At 56.4% G+C, this 24,642-nt stretch overlaps 1 protein-coding gene and 1 long non-coding RNA gene across 2 annotated transcripts; one reads left to right on the top strand and one right to left on the bottom strand.

The window, feature by feature from the left end:
• Positions 1–17,798: 17,798 nt before the first annotated feature.
• On the bottom strand, positions 17,799–21,368 carry HSPB8 (heat shock protein family B (small) member 8). Its single transcript, XM_065692184.1, has 3 exons — positions 20,531–21,368; positions 19,600–19,663; positions 17,799–18,580 (listed from the first exon to the last, which is right to left on the bottom strand). Exons 1-3 carry the CDS (start codon positions 20,907–20,909, stop codon positions 18,421–18,423), a joined length of 603 nt encoding a protein of 200 aa, XP_065548256.1. The 5' UTR covers positions 20,910–21,368; the 3' UTR covers positions 17,799–18,420.
• A 1,405-nt stretch (positions 21,369–22,773) lies between these two features.
• LOC136020759 (uncharacterized) lies at positions 22,774–24,574 on the top strand. Its single transcript, XR_010615472.1, has 2 exons — positions 22,774–23,632; positions 23,809–24,574. It is a non-coding gene; the product is annotated as an uncharacterized LOC136020759 (long non-coding RNA).
• The last annotated feature ends 68 nt before the right edge of the window (positions 24,575–24,642 follow it).

The following is a 24,642-nucleotide window of genomic DNA, read 5'->3' as shown; positions in this document are numbered from 1 at the left end:
AGCCACCTCAGAGAATGGCGCCTTCCAGCGCACCTCTTAACGGACACCGGCAAGCGTCACGTGGTTGCCTGGGAAACCCCGCGCGGAGCCGCGCATGCGCGGGGAAGGGCGGGGCGGGAGCGCCCACGAGCGCTGGTTTGGGGGGGGGGGGGCGTGGTGATGGAACTGGATGAGGTGTGAGGTCCCTTCAACCCCAAACCAGGCTGGCATTCTGTGATTATAACAATAAAGATAATATTAATTAGTATTTTAATCAATTAAATGGGCTGGGGCACCTTCCACTGGAGCAGCTTGCTCCAAGCCCCTGTGTCCAACCTGGCCTTGAGCACTGCCAGGGATGGGGCAGCCACAGCTTCTCTGGGCACCCTGTGCCAGCGCCTCAGCACCCTCACAGGGAGGAGCTTCTGCCTAAGAGCTCAGCTCAGTCTCCCCTCGGGCAGGTTCAAGCCATTCCCCTTGGCCTGTCCCTAGCACCCCTTGGCTTCTCTCCCAGCATCAGCTTGGGTGCATGCAGAGCAATGGCAGCCCTCGGGATGCTCACCCTGGAGCATACCCATCAAACCTTGCTCCTCCGATGACCGTTCTCTGTAAAAGCCTTTCAAACGTCCCTAACATCTTGTCAAACAAGCAGTAACTGGTGGCAAATGAGAGCTCGAGATGAATTTCATGCTGTATCTATTCAGCCCCAAAATACACCGGCAATCAGCAGCAATAGGACATTATTTGAGGTATATGATTTCCAGAAGATTGGGTTTTTAGCCTGTCAAGCGTTTCAGTCCTTACTAAAGGGATGTGGTGCCTGCAAACACCTCCTCCCCATCTTTCAACCTTGAAGAAACCCACCCTGGCTGTTATTTCCCTGTGTTTTAATGTGTCCGACACATCTTCACTATTGCAGCCTGTGACGGGGAGTGACCAAGCACGAGAGGGCAGAGGCAGCGAGCCCCAGGCGCAGAGCTGTGTGGCTGCAGGATGATGTTTGCGGGTGGGAAGGTTCCCCCCACCCCATTTCCCTCTCTGTCTTTCTGTTTTCTAAGGGCTGAATTGCTCCACCGACCCCGGTGCCTTGAGCTGCTTCGTTCCTCAGCACGCACGTGGTGGCTGGGTCCCGAGGTGCTCACCCGCTGATCTGCTCAACTGTGGAGGTGGAAATGCAGTTTCTGCTGCTCCTCTCTCTGGCTGCGGGTTAATGGTAGCTGTTGGCAGCTGAAAGGAGATGTTCCAATTCCCAGGGTTTGAAACAGAGTGAGAAACGTCACAGTGCAGTAACGACACCCCTCTGGGCACCTGCTTCTGTTGTACCTGGGGCACAGGCGTGTTTTCAACTAGAACAGTTGGGAAAGAGCTAGTTTCAGTGATTTGCCTAACACAAATGCTGACATCCCATCTAGCACTGGGATTCCAGCTCTGGGGACTTAAGGGGAATACCTGCTAGAGAATCACCATGTGAAAAATAGAAAAGTGGCATTTTTGAAGCAGCCTTCATGGCCAAAAATGTTCTTCCACATCCACACAGGGATGCTTTCGCATGAGGGAATGGTGCTCGATTGGTCTTGCTGATAGCCTTGCGTTTGAAGAACCAGGTTGAGACGTGCCAGAGGCTTTGGGTCCAAGAGCGGGAGGACCCCAGCTGAGACACGTCACCCCCCCGCTCTGTCTGCTTATTTAACTGGAGTCATTCCAGATGCACCCACACCCCACAGGCTTTCATGCTGTAATGCTTTGGAGTTGTGCCCAAAACACACTCTGCTTCCCCAGCAGATCCATTTTTCAATGGCCCTAAAAAGAACTGAAGTGCCATTTGGCTTCATCAGGATGCTCGGGGGCCAGGAGGGGATGTGTGCAGGGTGATGTCCTGCTGGTGCTGGTGACTTCCCACCTCTCCTGGTCTCTCCCACTGGCACAGGCACCTGCACCCATGGGCAGCGTGCGTGCCTTGGAGCAAGGCTCTCGCAGAGATCTTCACACTTTTCTCCAGGCTTTTTGCAATTCATTTCCCCCAAAATTGCCCATCCTGCAAACTCTTCCTTGGCAGTAATTTCCCTCTGGAGCCCTAAGCTGGGAGAGGAGCAAGCTGCCTGTGCCTGGCTCCTTAGTGCTATATCTATATAAATAAGCCCCTTCCAAGACAGAGGAGGATGTGTTATTTAGAGATAAACAACAAAGATGGGTTTATGGGGTTTTTGCAGACACTTTCCTCCCGCAGCCCATGGAGGCTCCCAGGTAAAGCTCTTGCAGGGCGGTTCTCCCACCTCTTCCCTTGCTCAGCTCCATTTCTCCTCCACCCTCTTCAGTCTCTGGTCCTGTTTTTAAGCACACTGCAGAAACAACAGGCATGTATTTGTGTCTTTTTTCCTGCCTGGTCATTTCTCCATCCAGCTTACAATTTTTGGTGGCAATTTACCAGCTTTTACAAATTACATTCCTATCTTTTTCTCAGTTATTGTTAGAGAGGAGAAAGTCCCATTTTTCACTGTGATCCTTCAGGTTTCTGCTGTCACTGTATTGAAGACTTCTTTTTTTTATTTGTCCTTAGCTTTAATTTTCTTATCCCTCAAGGGCAGCCTTGGAAATTCAAAGCTGTTCCCTGACTAGCAGCAGATCTGGTATTCTCTCCTGACAGTTCTGCAGCAACCGTCTCTCTCCCTTCCATCCTTCCACCTAAATGACACCCTTTTCTCAATAAATTACCCTTTGTCTTTCAAAGCAACGCTTCCATTTGTGACAGTTTGGATGTATAATAGTTGCATCCCAGCGGATACCTTCAGGAGCATCAACTAACAGGCCAATACAGACTCAGTCGTGCAGAAAATAAAGAGATTTATGTATTTTGGGCTTTATTTCCCCCTTAACAGTTGTGCTGTGCTCTGAATTTTCAAAGTTTGAGTTTAAAAGTATGGTTTCCACTCACCATAAATGACCCTCCTGGAATGGAAGGATGACTGGACCCATGGCAGGGTTCCCGTCTTTCAACATAACATCCCTTGGGGTCCCTAGGAAATGTACCAGGGCAGCCAAGCCCTACCTAAGGTAGGGTGTTGTGGTCCTCGCATGCTGACCACAATGCATAAAGCACCAAATCCCGCTGAAAGCATGAGCCTGGCACCACCAGCAGCACATGCCCAATCCCTCAGCCCCATTTAGCAACATTCACACATCACCAGCATGGAGCAGCAGGGGTGCGAGCACCAACCAGTAGGTGCAAGGGGAAGGCAAATCGAAATAGCACCTTTGGTAGTGCCCATGGGCATCTTGCATGATCCCTAAACACATGCAAGTAGCCTGGGAGGGTCTCCGCACCGTGTACAGCACGTGCCCAAGCATGCTGGGTTGCTTTGAATGTCTGCACGGAGAGAGGGCGGCTGTGCTGCCAAGAATGAGGAAATCTGTTGCATCGTACTTTCCACTCTTTATGGCAGAAACGTGCCTGAAAAACAGCCGACCAACAAAAGGCCTGATTGCTTGTGCTGCAGAGGAAGCATTGATTCTGCAAACATTTCCTAGCAATAACGCTGGTGATTGATTAATGCTGCTGTTCTCATCATGTAGCTAATGGACGGTAAGTGTGCAGAGTGGCTGGAGCAGGCTCGGCTGGAGCAGTGGCTTTGGGGTGTGTTCAGGCCCATGGGTACATGCACACACCCAGCACTGCTGGAGTGGGGATGCAGGAGATAAAGCCTGAGAAGATCAGATGCTCACATGGAGCTGTCCAAGCCCAGGCTGGCAACAAGAGCATCCTCCCCAGCTCATCCAAGCTGCACAAAAGCAACAGATTGGACATTTTTGTAGATGTCAAGATCCAGACCTTGGCTTTAGCAGCCTGGGACTTTCTCCTCACAGCCCTGCACCTTCTCTCTGCTTTCCAAACACCAGACAAGCCAAACATTATTTTACAATCCCAGCATCTGGCACGCATCTCTGGGCAAAGCTCTCAGCCTGTCACTGGTGAGATAAATGAGCCCGTTTCAGTGGCCGACTTCATAAAAGTATATGAAAAGTAGTTAACAAAAGGGTATTTCACAAAGCAGGAATGCAAATGCAACCTCCGAGATAACTAATTAACTGAAGCAGCCATACAAAGGAGAAGCAGCTTCCCATCTGTGGAAATAGATGTCATTTTATAGAGGCTCTAATTAGTTATGCCCAGTCCTGCTGGTGTGCCGGTGGCAGTGCGCACAGGCTACCTCCTGCTCTGCAGCTCCTGGGGCTTTTGAGCTAAAGAGGGGGAGAGCAAAGGCAGGGGAAGAGCTGCTTTATCTTGCAGAAGTCCCTGTGAGAGCTGGTACCCAAGCAGCAAACAAAGCCAGGGTCATTTTGTCCAACATGCAGAGCACGGCACAGAGCAATGGCAGTGCTGGACCCCGGCTGCATGGCAAGGTTGGTCCCATCATCAGGTCCTGGCCGCAGGGAGCTCTGTACTTACCATCTCCTCCGAGCCCAGAGGGACTTGTGGGGAAGGTTTGCTGGTGAGTGGGGTCCCGGTGGGTTGGTTACTGGTTACACTGCTGCTGCAGCCTGTGGCTTTCGCATGGTTTGGGTGTTCAGCATTCGCAATGTGCTTGGGAGGGTTAATTGCTCAGCAGAGCAAGGGGTTTGCCAGCTTTTATTTGGTGGCAGGCAGCCTGTTTACAAATACAGATTTACAGTCGCCCTGTTTGAGCTCTTCAAGCTGTTACTCCCTTGGCAGGAAACCTCCCTAATGGGGAAAATCCCCTCCCAGCTTTTCCACAGAGAGGGATTTTCTCCCGTTCTCAAACCTTTCCAGCAACTTCCGGGCAGAAGCTTTAGGATTTGATGCGCCCCATGCTTTAGGCTGTACCCGTGCTTTAGACCAAGAGCACAGCTCACACCAGGGAATGCCGGCACCCAGAGGGAGCATGCTGGGGTCTCTCCTCACCCTGCCACTGCCGCAGCCCCTGCCTGCCCCTTTGAAGTTATTCTCATGCAATGCTCATCTTGTTCTTTGTTCCTCCGCCTGCAAGGATCCCTGCAAACCCTCCAGCCTGCAGTGAGCTCAGCAGGATTAATGCTGGAGTGGGGCGTACCATGGGAATTAGTCACCGCCGGGACCTCAGTCAAGTGGTTTATTTAATGCCCTTTTCCAAAGACATTTGCACTCGCAAGAACGAGGAGTTACGAGCTCTCTGCTGACAAGCGTGACTCAGAGGAGCTGTGGGCACACACCACTGAAGCGAGAAGTGACTTCACAGTGCCGACGCACCGTGGGTGAGGAGGGAAAGGGGCTGCTGCCACCATCCAAAAGAGCCGAAATGCGGCAGTGCTGCATGGGAGAAGGCATTCCTCACTGCTGAGAAAGCGGCGTTTGATAAGAAAACAAACTAAATGACTTAAATTTGCACTGCAAACAGCTTTGCTACAAAGGGAAGAGCTCAGACCACCAACGGCGAGAGCCCACCACCAAAACTGCACCCGATGCCTTAGACAAGGTGTGATGTGCCCTAGTAACAGCAACCGCAACCAGAGTGGCTCTGGCAATCAGTGCACGAAGCAAACCTGCGCCCAAAGCACAGAGCAGGCACTGCTTTGCTACCAGAGGCCACGCTGCCCCTCATCGTGCTCTTGTGTCTCTGTGGCTGCCAGGAACCTGTTCAGCAGGAAGTCTGTGGGACATTGCCAACCCTGCTGGAGCTGGCTTTAAACAAAACGTGCCTTTGCCAGACGTTCCCTGTAACCTGCCCCAGTGCACAGGCCCATACACGGGGCACCAAAGGCACAAATCCTTGCAGAAGCCATCTGGGGATTGCCCAAGTGCCTGTGCCCGCGATGGCAGGTCGCAGCATGGGCATCGCGGGAGCTGGGAGGGTTACAGGGAAAGAACAATGATCATTTATTCAGCTTTTCTCAACACAAATCTCTCACCTGCATCCAGCATTGGGCTTGCTGGCAGTTAATAGATTGGGCATTGTCAGCAGCTGGGTGATGCTGTGCAGAGGGAGGGCAATTGGCAATGCAACACAAGCCTTGAACTTTCTTTGGATTAACTTCCAGCGCGTTACCGGGATGGTGGGGATCGGCTGCCAAGAGGAGGCATTTGGAAATCCTCCCAGCTCCTTCCCAAAGTGGATGAGGAGGAGGCTTTGCCTCCTTTCCTCTGGTGTCACACAGCATCTCCCCATGACTTGCCCAGCCTGGGCTTGCAGAGGGTTGGGAAGAGCTGCGGGTTTCGCTCCTGGCTGCAGCTTGTTGGAATAAAATGAAACGTAGAGGGAAAGTCACTAAGGTCTCCTCCATTAGCACCATTCCCTGCCAGCCTGAGGAAGCTGAGGCTTTGTCAGATCATGTTATCACTGCGGCTTTGTGTTTCCAAACCTGGAGGAGATTCTTCCAAAAGCACAACCACCCCCTTGCCTGCTCCCGTTTCAATCTCAAGCTATTTTTATTTCACTCTTTGAGATAAAAGTATGTGTGTGGGAGGTATTTACACACACAGAAGGTATAGATGCACATAAAAATAACCTGATGATTTGAGAGACACATATTCACTCTCTATTCCATTACGGAAGGGAAATGCCGAAGCTGTTGAGACTCAGGGGGAGGGAGGTTGATTGTGCCATGGCTCTCATTGCAGATGCAGCAAGCATCCTCCTGCCCGCAGAAGGCTCTGCTTATTCACAGGGTCTGAAGCCTCTGATGGCCAGGGTGCCAGTGTTGGGAAGTGTGAACTGGGTCATGCTGAAATCCCTCAAGAGAAAGAATAAAGAGACTTTTTTGACCCTGGAAAGCGTATGGCTCGCTGTGGAGCGAATAGAGTATTCATATTTTCCTACAGAAAACTTCTTAGACCCTTGTTACATTCCTAGTACATTTCCAGGTGTGTAACTGCCCATCTTCACATTGCTTTTATGTTTGAAACCTCTTTTTTAAAGGAAGGAGGAAGGAGAAAGATGAGTGCCCGGTACCACCAGCCACAAGTCAACACAAGCCTGGGAGCTCGGCTATGCCCAGCCATTGGGTGATGCAGCATCTGCCTGCCGTGGGGAGTGAACAGCTGAGGGGCTCACATGCCACCCTGCACATCCCATGGGATGGGTTTAGCATCCATTGACCCCAGCAGAGATTTGGGGTCCGTTGGGCAAGACCAGCCTCTCAGCAGTGTGTGGAGGGAGTGATCTCACACAGCACGGCAGGCTCAGCTGAGCTCAGGGCGAAAACAAGGCAGCTCTTGAACGTGTGGCCCAGCAGTGCTATTGGTGTCCCTACAAGCCACAACAGGCCAGGACATCGCCGCTGCCCTGCCAGCCAGCGTGTCATGGGCTGCACCAGCCAAACCAGCATAGCTGTGCAGAACAGAACATCCTCACTGGCTCCAGCACAGGGAAACACGATCACAGCCCAGGACAATGTGCTCGGGCTGGCTGCTGCCAGCCTTGTTTTGACTTTCTTTTTAACAGGCTGCCACACACAGCATTCTTGGTGACAAGTGACAGCCTTGTTGCGTTAACAGTGCTCCACCAAATGGTATTACTATTATTATCTGGGTTTGAGAGTATAACAGATAACACGACTACCCCCCTCCAAAATAACCTGGTGCTTGAAGGAAAGATTCACACGATTTGCTGGACATCTCAAGCTGTGATAACAGGAGACAGTACCAGAAAGCATTGCTGTGTTACACACACCTCACCTGCAGGAAGCTTCCTGCATTAAACCGCAGGATAGAATCCTAGGATCATAGAATCATCTGATAATTGCAGGAAGAGATAACAAGAACAGGCAGCACTCTGGCAAACCTGCCCGGCCAGGGTGGTTTAAAAATACCTAGCCCCAGCCCTCATGGCTTTCTGCAGCTCTGCATGGGAAAGCCCATTCTGCTGGTGAGCTGGTGCTCCCTGCGGGCTCACACCACTGAAATAACTGCTGGGAGCTCACCCAGCATCTCTTCTCCCAAAACTGAAGCCAAACCCCAGCCAGAAAGTGCTCCACTGCATTGGAAAACCACAGCAACACACCCCACCAGGGAGCTCCGTTTCATGTTGAGCACGAGGATGTCCCACCACCCATCGGGAGCACTGCCCTGCCCTCTGCACGGACCCATCTGCTGTAAGGAATTTGATAACACTGGAAATGACTTTTAGAAGTGCATGGAAATGAAGCTTGTCCAGAGGTGGGCTGAAGGAGCAGCTGCCCCACGTGAGCCAGGCTTGGATGGGGCTTGAAGCAGCAGTTTAGACCCAGCAGAAGGTCAGAGGACCGCGGGTGCAGATGCTGCCTGGGCACTGATGCTCACCTCATCGGTGCTCACCAGCACAAGTGGGGAGGGAGGTGCAGACATCCCTGACATCTCCAGCACGTTCTCCTGCGAGGCAGCACAGCCAAGGCTTGCATATTTGCTGCTATTGCTCACGGGCTCTCCTGAGCTCCCCAGCCCACCCCAAGGAAACGAGACCTGTCAGAGGAGACAAACCAGCCCACACACGTTTCTGCTGCCATGACTAACAGCTCAAATAAACAACCAGGTAAACACGCTAATTTTACTTTCAAAACAAAACCCAAAAGCCACAAAGCCCGGTTCTCGCTCCCTGAGTGCAGGCGGGTGTGTAGTTATTGGCGTTTGTCCTCTCGGTGCTTTTGCAAGCTGCCAACGTTTTAGAACCTGGCAGCCACTATAAGACACAGTGACGTGTTCAGCTCAGGAGCGAAAACACTGCTCGCTTGTGCCTGCCAAGTAAGGGGGAAAGAAAAACCACCTGTAAGGGAAGCGCCTGCTGCCCCACAGAGTGATGCTGGGGGTCTCTGCAGCCTCGAAGCCAAGGAAACGGAGCCTGTCCCTAGGGCAGCACAGCTCTGGGGATAGCTGGTGTTAGGGCGGTTCGCAGCCAAATGATCTGTTCTTGCATCTGGGGGTTTGTGCATCCTGTGACAAGTGGCTCTCCAAAGACAAACACAGCTCCAGCCATTGGATCTTGCTCCTGCTGCGAACCCCAAGGCTGAGCCCTGACACCCGGGGTCTGCCTGTGGCTCTTTGCTTAGAGATGGGTTTGGGCAAACTCCCCTCTGAAATCCCAGCCCAGGGGAGAGGCTTGTTGGCATTGCATGCAGTGACTGGGCTCTCATTCCATGCCAAGGCTTACTCTGGGGTTGGCTCCAAGGAGCAGCACATCACCTGCAACCCCAGAGCCATCACTCCACCGAGTCCAACAGCCTCTCCCCATCACCCCAGGCTCACACCGCGGTCATGCAAAGGCCCCATGGAACCCGAGTCCTGCAACCCCTCCTTGCATCCTAGCGCATCCCAACCTCCACAGAGGAGGAGTGAGGAGCCCAGCCAGTCCTGACCCTGCCAGGTTCGGGATCTCTCAGTGGTAATTGCCATCAGATGCAGGATTGAGATGAGGCCATTTCCTAAGCAGTGTGCCCATAAGGATCTCACTTGCTCGGTTTGATGACTCCTCTTGTGCCATTTCAGTAGCAGGTGGTGGAAGGGGAAGAGGGGGGAGAAACCCATAAAATGTTTAACATCCCTTTAGCTTCAACTTATCTGCGGAGAATTCAAACAGCACCATTTCCCCCCACCATCTGGGTGCCACTTTAAAAGGCATTTTCTCATATCGCTGCAATTTCAGGAAATCTTGTTGTATAGCTATGGAAATGTAAGACGCTTCCCCTAAATTGGGCATCAGTGCAAAGCTTTTTAAAGCTCAGCTGCAGTTTATGATGTATTTTGACAGCTCACAGACGGCTCCTGAGAGACTTTCCCAGTTCCAACACCACCCTTTCAGGGGAGCCCAGCTTTGGGTGCTGCAGTCCCATGAGGCAAAGCTCTCTGCTTGGTTTTGTGCGATTTCTACTCAGTTTTCCTGTGTTTTGCTTCAGTAATAGGAAGAAGATTCCCTTGCAGAGCTTTGAACCTGCTTGCTAAACACTTGAAGCTGCAGGCTATGCATATGGTACACACAGGTGTGTGCATCCGTGACTTGTATTTCCCACTCCCGTACCCCAAACTAGCTTAGAAACACATTGAGTTACTCCAAAACCTGAAAGAAATCCTAAAGGGCCTTAAAAATGCCCCGCAAGCAGGCAGCCTGGAAGGGGAGAAGGGCTCTGGTGGTGCCCCTGCTGCACTCAGCCCTTCTTACCCACCCCAAACCACTGCAGGGAGGCTGCTCATTGCAGACAGCCAACCCCAAAGCACAGCTCCATAGGAGAGGGGCTTTGGTGCTAGCATGAGCTGTCCCCTTCAGCGTTCCCAGATGCCAGCCAGGTGAGAGGGACACCCCAAACCCCAGCTCTAAGCTTTGGCTCTGATGAGCCTCAACCCATGCCTGCACAAGCAGGTCCCCTAATCATGGGCAAAGACCAGTGACACGCAGCGCAGGCAGCTGCTGCAGCCCTGGGAAAGCTCTTCATCCCTGTCCATCCTCGGCAGGGGGAAAGGCACAGCTCCCACACATCCCAGCATCCTGCTCCCCTCCAGCCCTGCTGACCTCCTCCAAAGCACCCACACTCAAGCGCCGACTCATAGCCAGAGGAAGTGACTGAGGAGTGAATTGAAGGGTTAGCGCAGGTCAGCAGGTGGTTGGTGTCAGCCACCTTAAAGCCTAACGATGACACAAACGCAGCAGGAGTACCTCTGGAGCAGCCAGTTCATCAAAGGGATGATCCATGCCCAGCAGGAGATGGGACATGCAGCGACTGGCCACTCCTCCCCATGCATGGCAGGGTTAGAGCCAGGAGAGTGCTGCTCCTGCCCCAGAGGGGTCCACACAGCCTCCACCATGGAGCTGCTACTGCCTATGGAGCTTTGCTTGCCCTGATGTGCTTCAGCATCCCCTGCCTCAGCACTGAGGTGCACAATCACCATCACTGACCATGCTCACCAGGGTGCTAGGGCAGCAGCCCAAGGCAGCCCCATGCTGTACATGGAGAGGGAGTCACTCGTTCCCATAGGAAGCACTGGGAAGGAAAAGACAGGCGTTTGGAAAGAGGAGAGATTTTACTTTAAACCCAGTGGATCTGCTTGGTTCCCCAAGGAAGAGAGCAGGACATTTTCAGCCCTCCAAATACAAGATGCTTCTTCCAGGTTTGCACTGATACCATCAGAAACCAGCCCTGGGAACTCAGGTGGATGCTGGTTCCCTGGTGTTCATCCCAAAGCTGGCTCCTGTGGCTGGAGTTGGAATGCCATGCACGCCTTCCCGGCGCTCGCCCTGATCTTCAGAGATTGCAGTAAATCAGAATTGCTGCAAATTGGCCTCTTTTTTTAGCTCTGGCTTGATGTAAAGAGGAAAACAAACAGAGTTTTAAAATGCAGCTAATCAAGGAGGTAGAGAGGTTAATCCTGGTGGATTAATCAACTTGCAGGAGGACAGGAAGGAGGTGCGGCCAGGGAGGAGCAGAGGAGCAGCCAAGCCTGAATGCTTCTACCAAGGGTGACAGCAACTTTCAGGGAGAGTTTGGGTACTGCGGTAATGCTCTTTCTTCCACCCAGCTGCATCAAGCATGGGGACCACAGAGGTCTGATCTCGCAATAGCAGGTGAATCCTGGGCTCAGGTACGCCTTTCCTGAGAAGACACTGAGTCCTCGATGCACTTGCTATCATGCCAAGGGGAGAACAGTGAGCAGTGTTGACTTCACCACCCTCACCTGCTGTCCATCATCTCCCTTCAGCCACCAAGAGGTGTCCCTGGCTGGTGTTAACCCCCCTGCAGAACTCGAGGGGTGACTGGGAAAGAGGCTTTGAACACAGCAGAGCTTCCCACCACGTCCTGCAAGAAGCATCCCCCACCATGACTGCCCTGACCACCCTGCAGCATCCAGCTCCTGCAGCCAAACCCAAGCATCTTCCTGCCCAGTAATCCAAGACATCAGCATCTGCCTCCAAGCACAGCCAGGCATTCTTCATGGGGGAAAGCTTCTTTATAGGCAGCTAATTGGGCTTAGGCATAAGAAGGACTTGAACATCATTTGTGACAGTGAGAGCAAGGAGGTTTAAAGAAGGTTATTAATGGTGTACACTGCTGTATACAACAGCATAATCACCAAAAAAAATATGAGCTCCATTAAGCATCATTATCAAGGCCTGGAGCTAATCATTTAAGCTTAATGAAACTAATACATTTCTCCAGCACCAGCAGTAGTGCTTGTTCCTTGGAGAGAAGCAGCAGCCGGGAAGGATCAAGCCATGGTGTCTCAGCAGCATTGCTGCTGACCCTTCCCTTTCTCTTTTCCCTTTCTTCATTCCTCCCTCTCGTACTGCAAACCTTCTAGATCATACTGTAAAGATGACCCTGACCATGGCACCAGCGCCTGTGCTGGCTCTGGGCTCCACATTCCCAAGAACTGAGCCCCCTTCCAGGTACTTTCAGAAGCAATTCACTCATTTCAGCAGGAAACCTTTTGCTTTAGCAGCTCCAAGACCTTGCTAATGGTGTCATACATGGAGCCTCACCAGTCCTTGGCACGGCTCAGGCTGGTGCTGCTGGTCTTTGCTCCCCAGGACCAAATCTCTCCATCACCAAGGGGGACAGTGAGATCTCCCAAAACCCCCTTAGCTGGTGCAGGAGCAGGGCTCCAAGTTGTCCCCCTCCAGCACTCTCCTGTGCCACCAGTCCCGCTGCTTCCCCCTACACCCTGCTCTCCCCTGTTTTGAGCATCCCTTCGGAGACAGAAGGAGAAATGCCTCTGAGCCAAGGCGGTTGTGATGATTTCACTGCTTAATTATGCAGAGAAGTCATTTAGCTGTGGCTGTGCGTGATGGAGCGATGTGACAGAGAGGAGCCAAACCCACAGCCACTTTGTGCATCACAAATGAAAGAGGGAAAAAAACCACCCCAAAGTGAGCAAACCCAAGCGCCGTGACCTGTGTCTGCCCCTCTGTGAACCACTGTGCTGTGCTGCCCTCAAACACACTGCAGTGAGGGACAGGCAGCTCAGACTGGGAAACAATTAGGAATCCCATTAACTCCACTTCCCCTTCGCCTTTGTCTGCGCCTGGTTTCTGCCCTGGGCCCAGCAGTGGGGTCATCACTGCAGCAGGACTCACTGTCACTTTAAAGAGGAGCCTGGGATTAGCGCCGGCCTTATTAAAACCCTCACTCACACCTCATTCTGCCTTCACACTGGAGATGATTTATCTTGATTTATTCTAATTAGTTGTAATTTTTTTGTTTTAATGAGCTCTTCTGCAGGCTTTTTGTGCTTCATCACCACCCTCCTCAGCTGCTATAATACCTTCCAAGGAGGTCTTTTAATAAGGAGAGGTTTCCAAGGCCACCTCAGATAGGAAGCTTTTTGTTGTAATAAGAAAGAAGAGAATTAAGACAAGATTTGCCTCTCCTCCAGGGTGGGTTTGCTGTGGAGCATCTGGCTGGGAACAGGAGGTTGCACTTCAGCACATCACCCAAATGGCAAGACAGCCCTTAATTACCAGCAGCATTTGCAACTGGGTTTAAAGCCTGGCAAAAGAAAACAAAGAGGAGAAAAGTCTCTTCCCCCCTGCCCTGGCTACAGCACATTATTTGAGGGAGGAATTCCTGGCTATGAGATGTTGCAGTGCCCAGAGGCAGCAGCAGCTCCAGAAGGGGTTAGTGATGCTTAACACCAGGGTCACACACACAGCCCACCAGGAGGGTCCGTGCTGCTGGTGGTGGTGGGGGCACCAGGCTTGAGCCCCAAAGCATCCCCAAGATGGGTACAGGCAGAAGCATCCAAACCACGATGCCCTAGCACCCCATTGGCACTGCTTCATCCACAGAGGTCTCTCCTCTAGGATGGGCAAAGCTCCAGGAGCTCCCGGGTCTGCTCCCAGGGGTGGCTGTGCTGGTTCATGGCCAGGAGCTCCTGCAGAATCTCCTGGTCTTTGATTTAAACGGGACAGAAAGGCCATCTGGTCAGCCAGGGTGCGTTATTTCTATGCACTGCGTTCTTTCATTAGAGGAAAGGAGAGTTTCTGCTTCTCTGACCCCGGCAGCCATCATGCAGCGAAGTCTTCTCTTTGGGGACATCCAAAAATAAAGCAGATGATGCTTTGCAAGTACAGACTGAAGCCACAACAAAGCCAAGCCTCCAAACAGAAGAGAAACTCCCAAAGAGAAACGTGAAAAACCCCAAATGACCTCGACTTCAGCAGAGAAACAGCTGGATGGTTACGGGATGCTCTCTGGGGGAAAAGGGACCGGCTTGCACCAAAAGGGCCTGAGTTTGTGTGAGAAACTGTGGGAAACCCTCGGGGACCAAGGGAGTGCTCTGGGAAGGAAAAACACCTTCAAGTGTTGTATTAACCCCCCAGTGCAAACCCAGGTTGGATCTGCAGCAACAAGAACCAGCTGCCAAGCCTGGAGGGCCTGAGGGGAGAACTGCGGCACAGGGGGACCAGGGAAGAGGATGCTGGAGGAAAACAGGCTGAGCTCTTGCTCAGAGCTGTGCAGAGAAAGCAAAACCATCCCCATCAGCCAAGGAAAGGGTCTGTGGCCACCCGAGGACCCCGCAACATCAGCCATCAGCCTGCTGGGAGCGTGTGAGAGGCACCAAGTGCATCCCTGCAGGGAGAGCCAGTAAGCATGTCCTGACCGTGGGCACACATGGCTCAGGAGCGATGCTTACCCAGAGCAGAGCTGGACACAGCTTTGGGAGCTGCTGTGCCAGCTCTTGGCCATGAGCCGGCTCCTTCCATGGGAGGTGGGGACCCTTCCTAAGGCCAACCCGGCTCTTCCAGGAGAAGAACGCGGGCCTCTGGCGATGCGTGGCGTGTCCGGACAGCTCTGGAGCTTCCTGTGGATTCTTTACCCTGCTCCGAATAAATCAATTCAGCTTTAGCTTCCATTTTAGGAAGATCAGTCCTCTGGGACAGGCTGGGAGCCTGCGAGGAGCCACGGGGGGCACAAACCAGCACTCAAACACTCAGCCCCACGGAGCATCCCTTTGCTGAGGGCCAGTGGTGGACGCACGGTACATGGCTGAGTGGCTCATTCAGCCTCCTGCGAACCAAGCCTCTGCTGCTGAGCCACCGGCAGCTCTCCCAGGGCTTGGGTGACCTTATCCTTATCTCCTTGTGCCCTTCAACCCCTCCTCTAGATGGTTTCCCATGACGCAGCCCCCTTATCTCCTGGCGCCTCATTCCCCGTCCGGAGCCCTCCCTGTCAGCACATCCCAGCGCAGGGATCACCACTGCAGAGCAGTTGGAAACATCTTTCCCAAAGAAGAAGGCCACATGAACCACCCATGTTCCCCTCCGGCTGCCAGGAAACCTTTGCTGGAGCTTAAAGCTGTGCTTCCAAGCACATGGTCTTGAGGTGCATCAGCTCCAGCCCCAGCATCTCTCCCCAGAGCAGGCACACTCCTCATGCTCCCTGCCCTGGCTGCTGCCTGGGCAGCAAGGCGCATGCTGTGGTGATAAAGAGCCAGCATTAGGACTGCTTAATGACACCAGCCCCTTTCACATGGGATTGTGTGCTTGCTTTTTCCTTAGAAAGAAAAGGCTAAACTCTTTCAAACACCTTCTCCTCTCCGGTCACCAGCCTTGCTCCCAGGGCAAGCTTTGAAAGGCCTGATTAGGATGGCTCCTCTCTTCCTCCTTCAGCAGTAAAAATCATTTGGCTTTGAATGATGCGGATATTGATCAGTCTAATGCTGCTCCAGAAGGAGAATAAGGGGAGCCCTGGAATGGTTTGGATGGGGCCAGTGTAAAGCTGCTGCTGGAGCTGGGGTGCGTTGTGCAAGGCAAATTGCTGATAAGCACAATCCTGCCCCTTCAACACATGGGAGGGGTCCCAAACTGCCCAGTCCTGGGGGCCTCAGTCCCTCCTGACCCCCTCAGCCAGCCCGGGACGCCTGCAGGAAGCTTGCTTCCCCCTCGACCACAGCCGCATCCCGCACAGCATCTCCCTGTGAGAGCCCATATTAAGCTATAAACACAATGTGCTATGACAGCACCCCATGCACTGTAATTGCTCTAAACCCATGACATGGAACGTAAGTGGTGGAGTGGCCATTACAGGGTTGTGTTACAGGGTCTAATGGCTCCAAGCCATGATCTCACACACAGGCTGAGGAGGAGCAAGCAGCTCCCACTCCCCACTGACCCCAGCTCTGCAGCACCCTGGCACCCCGGAAGCACGCGGTTTCCACCCCATCCCCTGCAGACCCAGCAGAGATGCTGGTGCAGCCACGCTCCGCTGTTTCCAAGCTTGTTTTTCCATCTGCAGGAGCACCGGTAGGGATTATTTGTTTTAAAGCCTCCTTCACTTCAATAACCAGCTCATGCTTAAGGGAAAGAAAACAGATACCCACTTACAGTTGTTCCATTAGCATATGATACTCCAGACAACGCAACAGCTTGAGAAGCCGCACAGGTCCACGCACACTGCCTGTGTAAGAGGTCCTCAGCGCTAATTGCCAATGCCAACCTCAGCCATTAAGAAATTATGGCTAATGCATCTTACAGCAGCCTTTATAAGATGCTATTAAAGAAGTCAGCAGACCCAAATAAACCAGAAAGTGATGAGAACATAGCAACCTTCCCCCAGAGTGCAGGATCAGCAGGAGAGGAAGCAGAGAGCCACCACCTGCCTGCAGCAGCCCCAGGGCGAAGACTGGGACCTCCCCATATAGCCTGTGGTGGGAGAGGGGCTCAGCTGCAGGCAGTTTCCCCCCCACACCCCCTGAAGCTGGTTCCCTGGGCCCCATCAGCATCCCCAGCTGTAATCCCAGGTATGCTGTGGGGCTGCATCCAAGCACTCGGTCCATGAAGACACACGTGCTTCCCATAGGATCCTTCCCATGAAAAGTGCATTGAGGGGATGGGGGCAAAACTGGGCCTGGGGATTGTTCCAACACCAAAAAGAAGTCATCCTTTGCAGGGGAAGAGGAGGGACAGTTTGTGCAGGAGCGGAGTCACCCATGGGGCACCCTGGTGCTGAGTGGCATGAGGCCGGAGCTGGGGCTGTGACTCAGGGCTCTTTGGCTTCCCATCCCCATGCAGGGATTACATTTCATGGCTTAGATTTTATTCATAAACTCACTGTGCTCACAGCCCTGCCTGGCAGAGCCCGGCTGGGGCCAGGGCTGGCTGCCACTGACACGCACTGGGCGTTAAATACACCCCCCCCCCCCAGTACAAACAGCATTAACCATCAAAACCAGGGTGAGAGCCCCCAGGCTCCCCTGTGTGACCCACTGTGACGTACCCCCGTGGCCCCGTAACAGGGTTTACACCACGTGATGGGCTGTTGTTGGTAACCGCATCCCGGAGGGGCCAGGCCCGGGCATGTGAGGCTGTATTTTTATCTCCCAAGTCCTGGTGACACGGAAAACCGAGCCCAGGTGCCACAGGGATTGATGGAAAAACTCCTGCTGCCCATTGGCACCTCTGCTTTGCCAGCCCTGAGCACTGCAGCACGTCAGCACTTCTTACCCGGTGCTTTGCCCCTGGGAATGGTTTTAAGGTTGCGTCCAGAGCCCCATGGAAACCATTCGCCAGTACCATTAGCTGGGAAGTGCTCCCCATGGAGCTGGATGGAAACGGGGATGGTGCAAACCCAACTTTCCGAGCTCGGAGGTTTGAGCATCCCCAAGCAGGAGGAACATTTGCAACCTCTGAAGAGGGTAAGGAAAGGATGAGCCCATGGTCCTCACTGCACCTCCCTGGCACGGTGTTAGCCAGGACTTGGCATTCCCCGGCTGCAGAACGGGCAATGTTTCAGCTGCCCATCATTGCAGACATCCCCACACATCTCTCTCCTCCTTCCCCCCATGGGCAGCACCAGTGCCAGGCTAGGAGGTGCCACAGGGTGACATCCCCCCTTGTCCCCCCTTAGGCTCAGCTGAGACACACAGAGGCTAAGAACATCGACTGGGTTTTATTCCTCAGGTCTGACAAGAAAAAGCACAATTCCTCCTTGGAAAAAAAAAAAAAGAAAATAAAGAGCAAAAACCTGACCAGAACACGGAAAACCCCAGACCAACGTTCAGAGCACGCAGACGGGTGGCGTTCCTCGGGACAGAGGCCGGGCCAGCAAGCTCCGCTGCCGGATGCGCATCCTTTGCAAAGATATAGTTTATAAAAACAAACCCCAAAACCTACAGAGGAGGGAAGGACACAGGACTACGGGAATCCACATCAATTCTAGAGAAACAAAAAGGGCCCTTTTCTTGCTACTGTCATAAATATCCCATCCGGGCGACTTGGAGCAAAACCCAACCGTGAGGAGGAATCCGTTCTGCTCGGCCCCATGGGCACAACGCCTCTACCGGCTCCTCAGACCGCTACAAGCCCTCGGGACGGTGGCCTGGCACCCCGTGTGCCCCCTGGCTCTCAGCTGGTCCCCCCCGGGGTGGCGGGGGCTGCTGCCATCACCCTTGAGCCAGAGGCAGTCCAGACGCCGCGCCGCAGGGGACCAGGGAGCGGGGTTCCGGGGGGAAAGGGGAGAGGGGAGGAGGGATGCAGGGATGCGGGAGGCTGCTCAGGCGCACGTGGCCTCCTGGCTCTCGATGGGGATCTCGCTGCCGCAGCCGCCCTCGCCGTGCTGCTGGTAGGGGGGGATCTGGGGCGCCTCGATGATCAGCAGCCCCTCCGGCGACAAGGAGGCGAAGACCGTGATGGGGTCCACCTCGTAGGGCAGCCTGCAGGACGGGAGGAAGGACGGGACGGGTTAGGAGCTGGGGCTCGCAGCGTGCCCCATCCCTGGGTACCACCGGTGCCCACCCAGCAGCGGCGGCGCGGGGCTCGGCGAAGCCGGTGCCCTCACTGGAGGGCCTGTGAATGCGCCGGGGACATTCAAAGCGGCTCCCGGCCCCTGCGGGCTCTGTTTAATCTCCCCAGCACATGTGTTTGCTGCGATGTCACCCGCCCGGGAGCGGACCCTGCGCTGCCGCAGCGTCAGACACAAACCTTGCCCGTAAAAGGAGCCGCCGCGGCTGCCGAGCGTGAGCCGGAGGGAGCTGGTGCTCGCCCCAGCGATGCACAGGGCTCCTCTGGGGTGGAAAAGCGAAGCTCGGGCTGAGGAAACCCTTTGTGTTCCCAGGGCTTGGCTGCTTCTCCCTTTCAGCCCTGCAAGCGCTATGGCTGTGGGTCGGACCCCCCTGCACGGGTGAAGCCTCCGGACTTGCCTTTCCTCCCTGCCCTTTGCTGCTGTTGTTGCCAAAATGAGCCACCGTGGTGAGTCAACACGATAGCAATCTAACTGACATCATTCAGGTAGATGGAATATAGATACCCTCACACACAGGGGTGGATTTTGGGGCTGATGATGGTGTCAGCCCATCGTGCCCTGCTGAGCCCCGGGGGATGTGCTGGCACCAGGAGTACCCCCTCAAGCTTCCTGTGTCCTGACTGGCTCTAAACACAGCCCTGGGCCTCGAGGAGACTGGCAAAGCACCCAGAAGCAGCTCTCCTCCTCCTTTACCTCCCTTGGGGAATCACTGCACCAGCCCGGCACGAGCTGCAGAAGGGCAGGTTTTGGGGTGCAAAGAGGCACAGGAGTCCCCCTGCCTGCATGAGCCAGGGCGTGGGGACTGGCAGAGCTCAGCCTGCAGGGACGGGGCCCACAGCAGGGCAGTGACACTCGGGCGCTGGTCAGCAGGACGCGGCAGCCCCGCTGCGCCCCAGCCCCTTTGGCAGGAGGGGGCTGGCTGGTACTCACTGGATTTTCTTGGTGAAGTTCTTGGAGACGATCCCTCCTTCCACCTGCTGCTCCTCGTGCTTGCCTGTGAGGAAGGGAACCCCTCGTCAGCACCGCACCCCAACAACAGAACCCAACAGCAGAGCTCCCAGAGGAGCCGCTTCCCTTCCCCTCTGCAAACCCTTCCCTTCGGGAGCCTCTCCTGTGTGGGGCACACTCAGATCTCCAGTGGGAGCCTGGGGTCTCACAGCCCACCGAGAGCTGGGCTTTAAGGAAAAGCCCCCAGGTGCAGTAAAGCCTTTGGAGGTGGCAGCATCCCCCCTTGTCCTGCTCCCCAGGCTGAGCTCCCCTGCGCTGCGCCGTCAGGATGGGGCTCCCTGGGCCTGGTGCATCTCTGAAGTCAAACCCAGGCTGCCTGGATCCCCCTGTCCAGGGGGCTGTCCCCATGTGATGCCAGGAGCCACACGGCCCCCCCCGGGGACCCGGCTCAGGGTGATGGAGGATGCGGATGCTGGGCTGCAGGGATGCTCCTGGCACATCCCCACCAGTAACCACGTTGCTGGGGACGTGCCTCTGGCCAGCTCATCCCCAGGCTGGGCTCTTTCCGCTGTCCCCCACTTCCCAGCACTGGAGCTGCCTCTCCCTTGGCCCCTTTAAAGGGTATCTCCCTCCGCACCGGCCTCACCCCAGCTATAATTAACCGAGCCAAGCTGGGGCCGCTCTTGGCAGCTGCCGCTCGCCCCGGTGCCTCCCTGCACCCTCACCCCCCAGGGGCCTCGTCCTTCTCATTCCTGCAGCCAAACCAGCACGGTTCGTGAGCCAGGCCCCCCCACTGCACCCCCGGACTGCCCCAAGCCCCGGCCCTGCTCCCGGCTTCAACCAGAGGCGATCTCCGCGCATTAGGGCGATCCCCTGAGCCGGGACCCGTGCTCCTCAGCGGCCCCGCTCTCACCTGACACCTCGACGTAGCCATCCTTGGTTTTGACCGTGAGCTCCTCGGGTTTGAAGCTGTGCACGTTCACGCACACCTTCCACGGCTCGCGGGGAAAGGGCGCGGGGCTGCGGCTCTCGGGGTACCCCCCGAAGTGGGCGCCGTAGCTGGGGGCCATGGTGGAGGCGCGGGCCATGCCCGAGCGCAGGGGGCCCGGCCAGGTCGTGGTGAGCCGGGGCCGAGCCCAGTCGGGCCAGTCCGCGGTGAGGTCCCCGGGGAAGGGCGACATCCCGAAGTCATCGTCCAGCAGGCGCGAGGTCAGGCCGGGCTCCCGGAACGGGTCGCGGACGCCGCGCCGGCCGGGGTAGTGGCAGGAGAAGGGCAGCTGGCTGTCGGCCATGGCCGCCGGCAGCGGGGTCCGGACGGGTCCCCCGGGCTGTCCCACGGAGCCTCAGCCCCTGCGCGGCTGCTCCTGGCTGCGAACTTCCCTGCGGAGCCCTCCCCGGAGGAGACGCATCCACCCCGGGCGGAGCGTCCCCTGCTTCCCCGGCACCGGGGGAAGGACGCGGGCGCGGATCAGCCCGGGGCTGAAGCCCTGCGAGCCGAGGAGCGCAGGAAGGACGGAGAGGGCTCGGCGGCCGCCGCAGAGCGCTTCCTGTCTGGCCGCGATCCCAGGCACCGGCAGGGGAGAAGCAAAACTCGGCGGCAGAGGGAAATCAAACACCCCGAATACCCCAGAGCGCTCCGCTCACTGCCCAGCGCCTCACGGGCGACCTTCCCCAGCGCTGCCGGGCGAGAGCTGCAATAAATGCCTGAGCTCGGAGCCGAGAAACTTCTCCAACCTCCCAGCCACCGGGCGAGCCCTATTTATACGGGTCCGGGGGGGGGGGGGTGTTTTGCAATCCCTGCCCTGTCAGCCGGGTATTTTGGAGAGGATGAAACAGCCGCCGAGAATCCGGGCTGCGGCAGCTGACCCCCGCCGCCGGCCTCAGCGCCGCGCTGCCCCCCGCGCCCAGCCCCGGCCCCCAAAATAGCCCCGAGCTCAGCGCCGGCTGCCTCCAGCCCGGGGTCACCCGTTAAAAATACCCGCGGCGGGGCCGGCCCCGCGCTGTAAATCACGAGTGGCCGCGCCAGCGCGGAGCCGCTGTGCTGGGAAAGGGGTCACTGGGGGCACCTCCAGTGCGGGGCTGCGAGGGGGGGCTTGGGGACACTGGGGCAGGGAAGGACCCCTTTGTGGGCCGGGGCGTGAGGCACCGAACCACAGCCGCGGGTGGGTTGGAAAGGTCCCCGAGGCCACCCAGCCCCTGCCACGGGCAGGGACCCCTTCCACTGGAGCAGCTTGCTCCAAGCCCCTGTGTCCAACCTGGCCTTGAGCACTGCCAGGGATGGGGCAGCCACAGCTTCTCTGGGCACCCTGTGCCAGCGCCTCAGCACCCTCACAGGGAAGAGCTTCTGCCTCAGAGCTCAGCTCAGCCTCCCCTGTTTCAGTCTGAACCCATCACCCCTTGCCCTATCGCTCCAGCCCTGACGAAGAGCCCCGCTCTGCATCTCAGCAGCCCAGCGCTGCCCAGCGCTGCGCTGCGGGACGCAGGAGGGAAGCCGCGGGGTGCCCCTTTCCCCGCAGGGGATGTCCAGAGCCGCATCCCCCTTACGCAGACCCCAGCGGCGGCGGGGCCGGGGCCTTGCTCAGCACCGGCCTCCCCTCACCCTCCTCCTCCTCCTCCTCGCCCCGCGGCGGGCGCAGGCAGGGCGAGGCGTTAATCACAGCCGCGGCGCTAATTACAGGGCAGCGGCAGCGGGAGCGGGCAGCGCCGCGGCGAGAGCCTGCGAGCTCCCGTCGGGAGACGCGGCCCCGGCCTCGCACGCAGCGGCCGCACCTGGGGCCAGCGAGGGGCTTCCCGTGGGGGCGGCCCGGGCACGGCTGGGGGGCGCGATGGGGCGCGGCAGAGGGTGGGATGTGACCAGTGAAGGCGATGCTGGGTACGGGACCCCTTCCTCGTGCCGCATCCTCCCTCCCGGCTCTGCCTCATGCTCCTTCTCTCCAGCATCTGCAATTTCTCTAATGGACTTGATGGAACTAATTACAGCAGGAAGCTTTAATGCAGCCCAGGCCGCGCTGCAATTCAGCTGATGGTCACTCCAGCGGCATTAATCACGCTGCTCCGACGCCACAGTGCAGGGGAAGGGAGCTGCTTCTCCCTGCTGTGGGGCAGGGATGCTCCCATGGGATCAGCTCCTTTGTGTCCGCCATGCATTGGGGTCTCCCTCGGGTCTAAGGGGGTGCCTGGGGAGGTTCCGGCTGCTGGCCGAGCACCCAGGGGTGCAAGGAGGCAGCTTCCCGTGGAGGGGCAGAGCATCCCCCTGCGTCCCCTTTGTCCTGCCTGGCGCTGCAGCCCAGCTCCTCTCAGCTTGCCTGGGGAGCGGGATCACCCCAGCTCCGCGCCCGCTGGAAGGGGACGAGCCCCGGGGTGGTTTGGGGCAGCTCCAGGAGCCTCCCAGCATCTCCGGCCCCACATCTCCCTGCCCAGCTGCGGGGCCACGCTCCCTCCCCGGCCTGGAATCCCCCCTGGCTCCCTGTGTATCCCGGTTACTCACATGTCCCCTCCCGCCGGCTCTCACCCTCCCTGGGCCATCCCAATTTAGCTCCTGTTGTCCCAGGCGCCTCCGGCCGGGCCCCACCGCATCCGCTCTGGGCAGCACGAAGCAGCCCCCCCCATCCCTTCTCCTCCCAGCGACCGGGGGACGCTGCCCCCCGTGCGCCCAGGCCCTTCCTGGGGGCCCCGTTGGGAGCAGGGAAGGGCAGGGAGAGCCGCCACAACCAGCAACCCGCAACGGCTCTTGCTTCACCCCGTGCCCCAGGGAGCCGGCCCTCGGCTGCGGGGAGCCCAGGGCCCTGCCCTTCCCTGCGGAGCAGCTGGAAGAACCCAAGATATCCAAGAGGAACGTGACCACGGGGGCTGCGATGAGAAGGAAACACTGTCTGAGCCTTTATTGGAACCCTTCTCCTAACCAGGCTAACAACAGGAATACCCCAGGAGGACTAAGGAATACAGTCTGCGTTTGGATGGGGAGCAAAGGGGTGTCACAATGAGGTCACAGCAGGTGATGGGCATGGACCAGCGGGTGAGGACACACGGACACCGGTTCCCTCGCGGCTTTTCTCACCTGTTTGCTCCAAATCCTCTCATTCCTGGGTTTCGGAGGCAGAGCTGCCCGGGGCTGGGGAGGTTCCGGGTGTTGCTCTCTGGGCAAGAGCCCGAAAGTCGGGGTGCTTGACCATGGATCTGTTGCCACAACAGCGGCCGCAGCAGGGCTCCGGAGACCCTCCCCATCGTGTGCAAACTTCCAGGTAGCAGCAAAAGCCACGGAGTTCTCTGGTAAGGAGGTAACAACACCCCAGTGGGCACTGAAGGGCAAAGGCATCGCTCAGGCACCTGAACCTGCCCCTTTCTCAAGCAAACATCCCCATAGCCCCACGGATGGGGGCCCTGCAGGTGGAAGGGGGTGAAGCAGGACGTGGCACAAGGATGAGGGCCTCGGGATGGGGCAGGCGGACATCCTTGCTGGCTGGCAAAGCACTCGAGCCCTATCCCTTTTATCACACCAATGAAAGGGTGACAAGTCCCCCGTTAACGCCTGAGAGCCAAGAGGGGGCCAGTGGTGGGAGAGCACAGATCTCCAGGGATCTCGGCATGGCACAGAGGGGGAAAAGCGGGATGATTCCTCCACCACAACAGGCTCTGTCACCTCCGAAGGCCCGGCGCCTTCCCGGGGGCTGCGATCGGTGGACAGAAGCTGGTCCAAGGAGATGGAGGATTTTCCCCTGCTTCGCTCGTCTTCATCTAAATGAGATTCCTCTGAATCACTGGCGGTTGAGCTCCAGCTGACCCGGATTTGTCTCCATGCTGCTGACAGCCTCACTTACTGGGAATCCCCCTCTCCGATAACCGGTCTCTAACGGTACGGCAACACCTGGAAAGCTCCCTGCCTTCCTGGACCCAATGGCAAGACCCAAAGAGCTTTTTCAGAGGAATGCTCAATAAATAGAATAAATATTAAATAGAGGCCAAGTCCTCTCAGCCTGTTCAGTGTATGTACAATGCATAGCAAAATAACAGTGATTGGCTGTTGCA

The sequence above is a fragment of the Lathamus discolor genome, chromosome 12, assembly GCF_037157495.1.
Source record: "Lathamus discolor isolate bLatDis1 chromosome 12, bLatDis1.hap1, whole genome shotgun sequence".
In the NCBI taxonomy this organism is placed as follows: Eukaryota; Metazoa; Chordata; class Aves; order Psittaciformes; family Psittacidae; genus Lathamus; species Lathamus discolor.
Note: the sequence above shows the minus strand (reverse complement) of the source record. Positions and strands in the feature narration are given on the sequence as shown.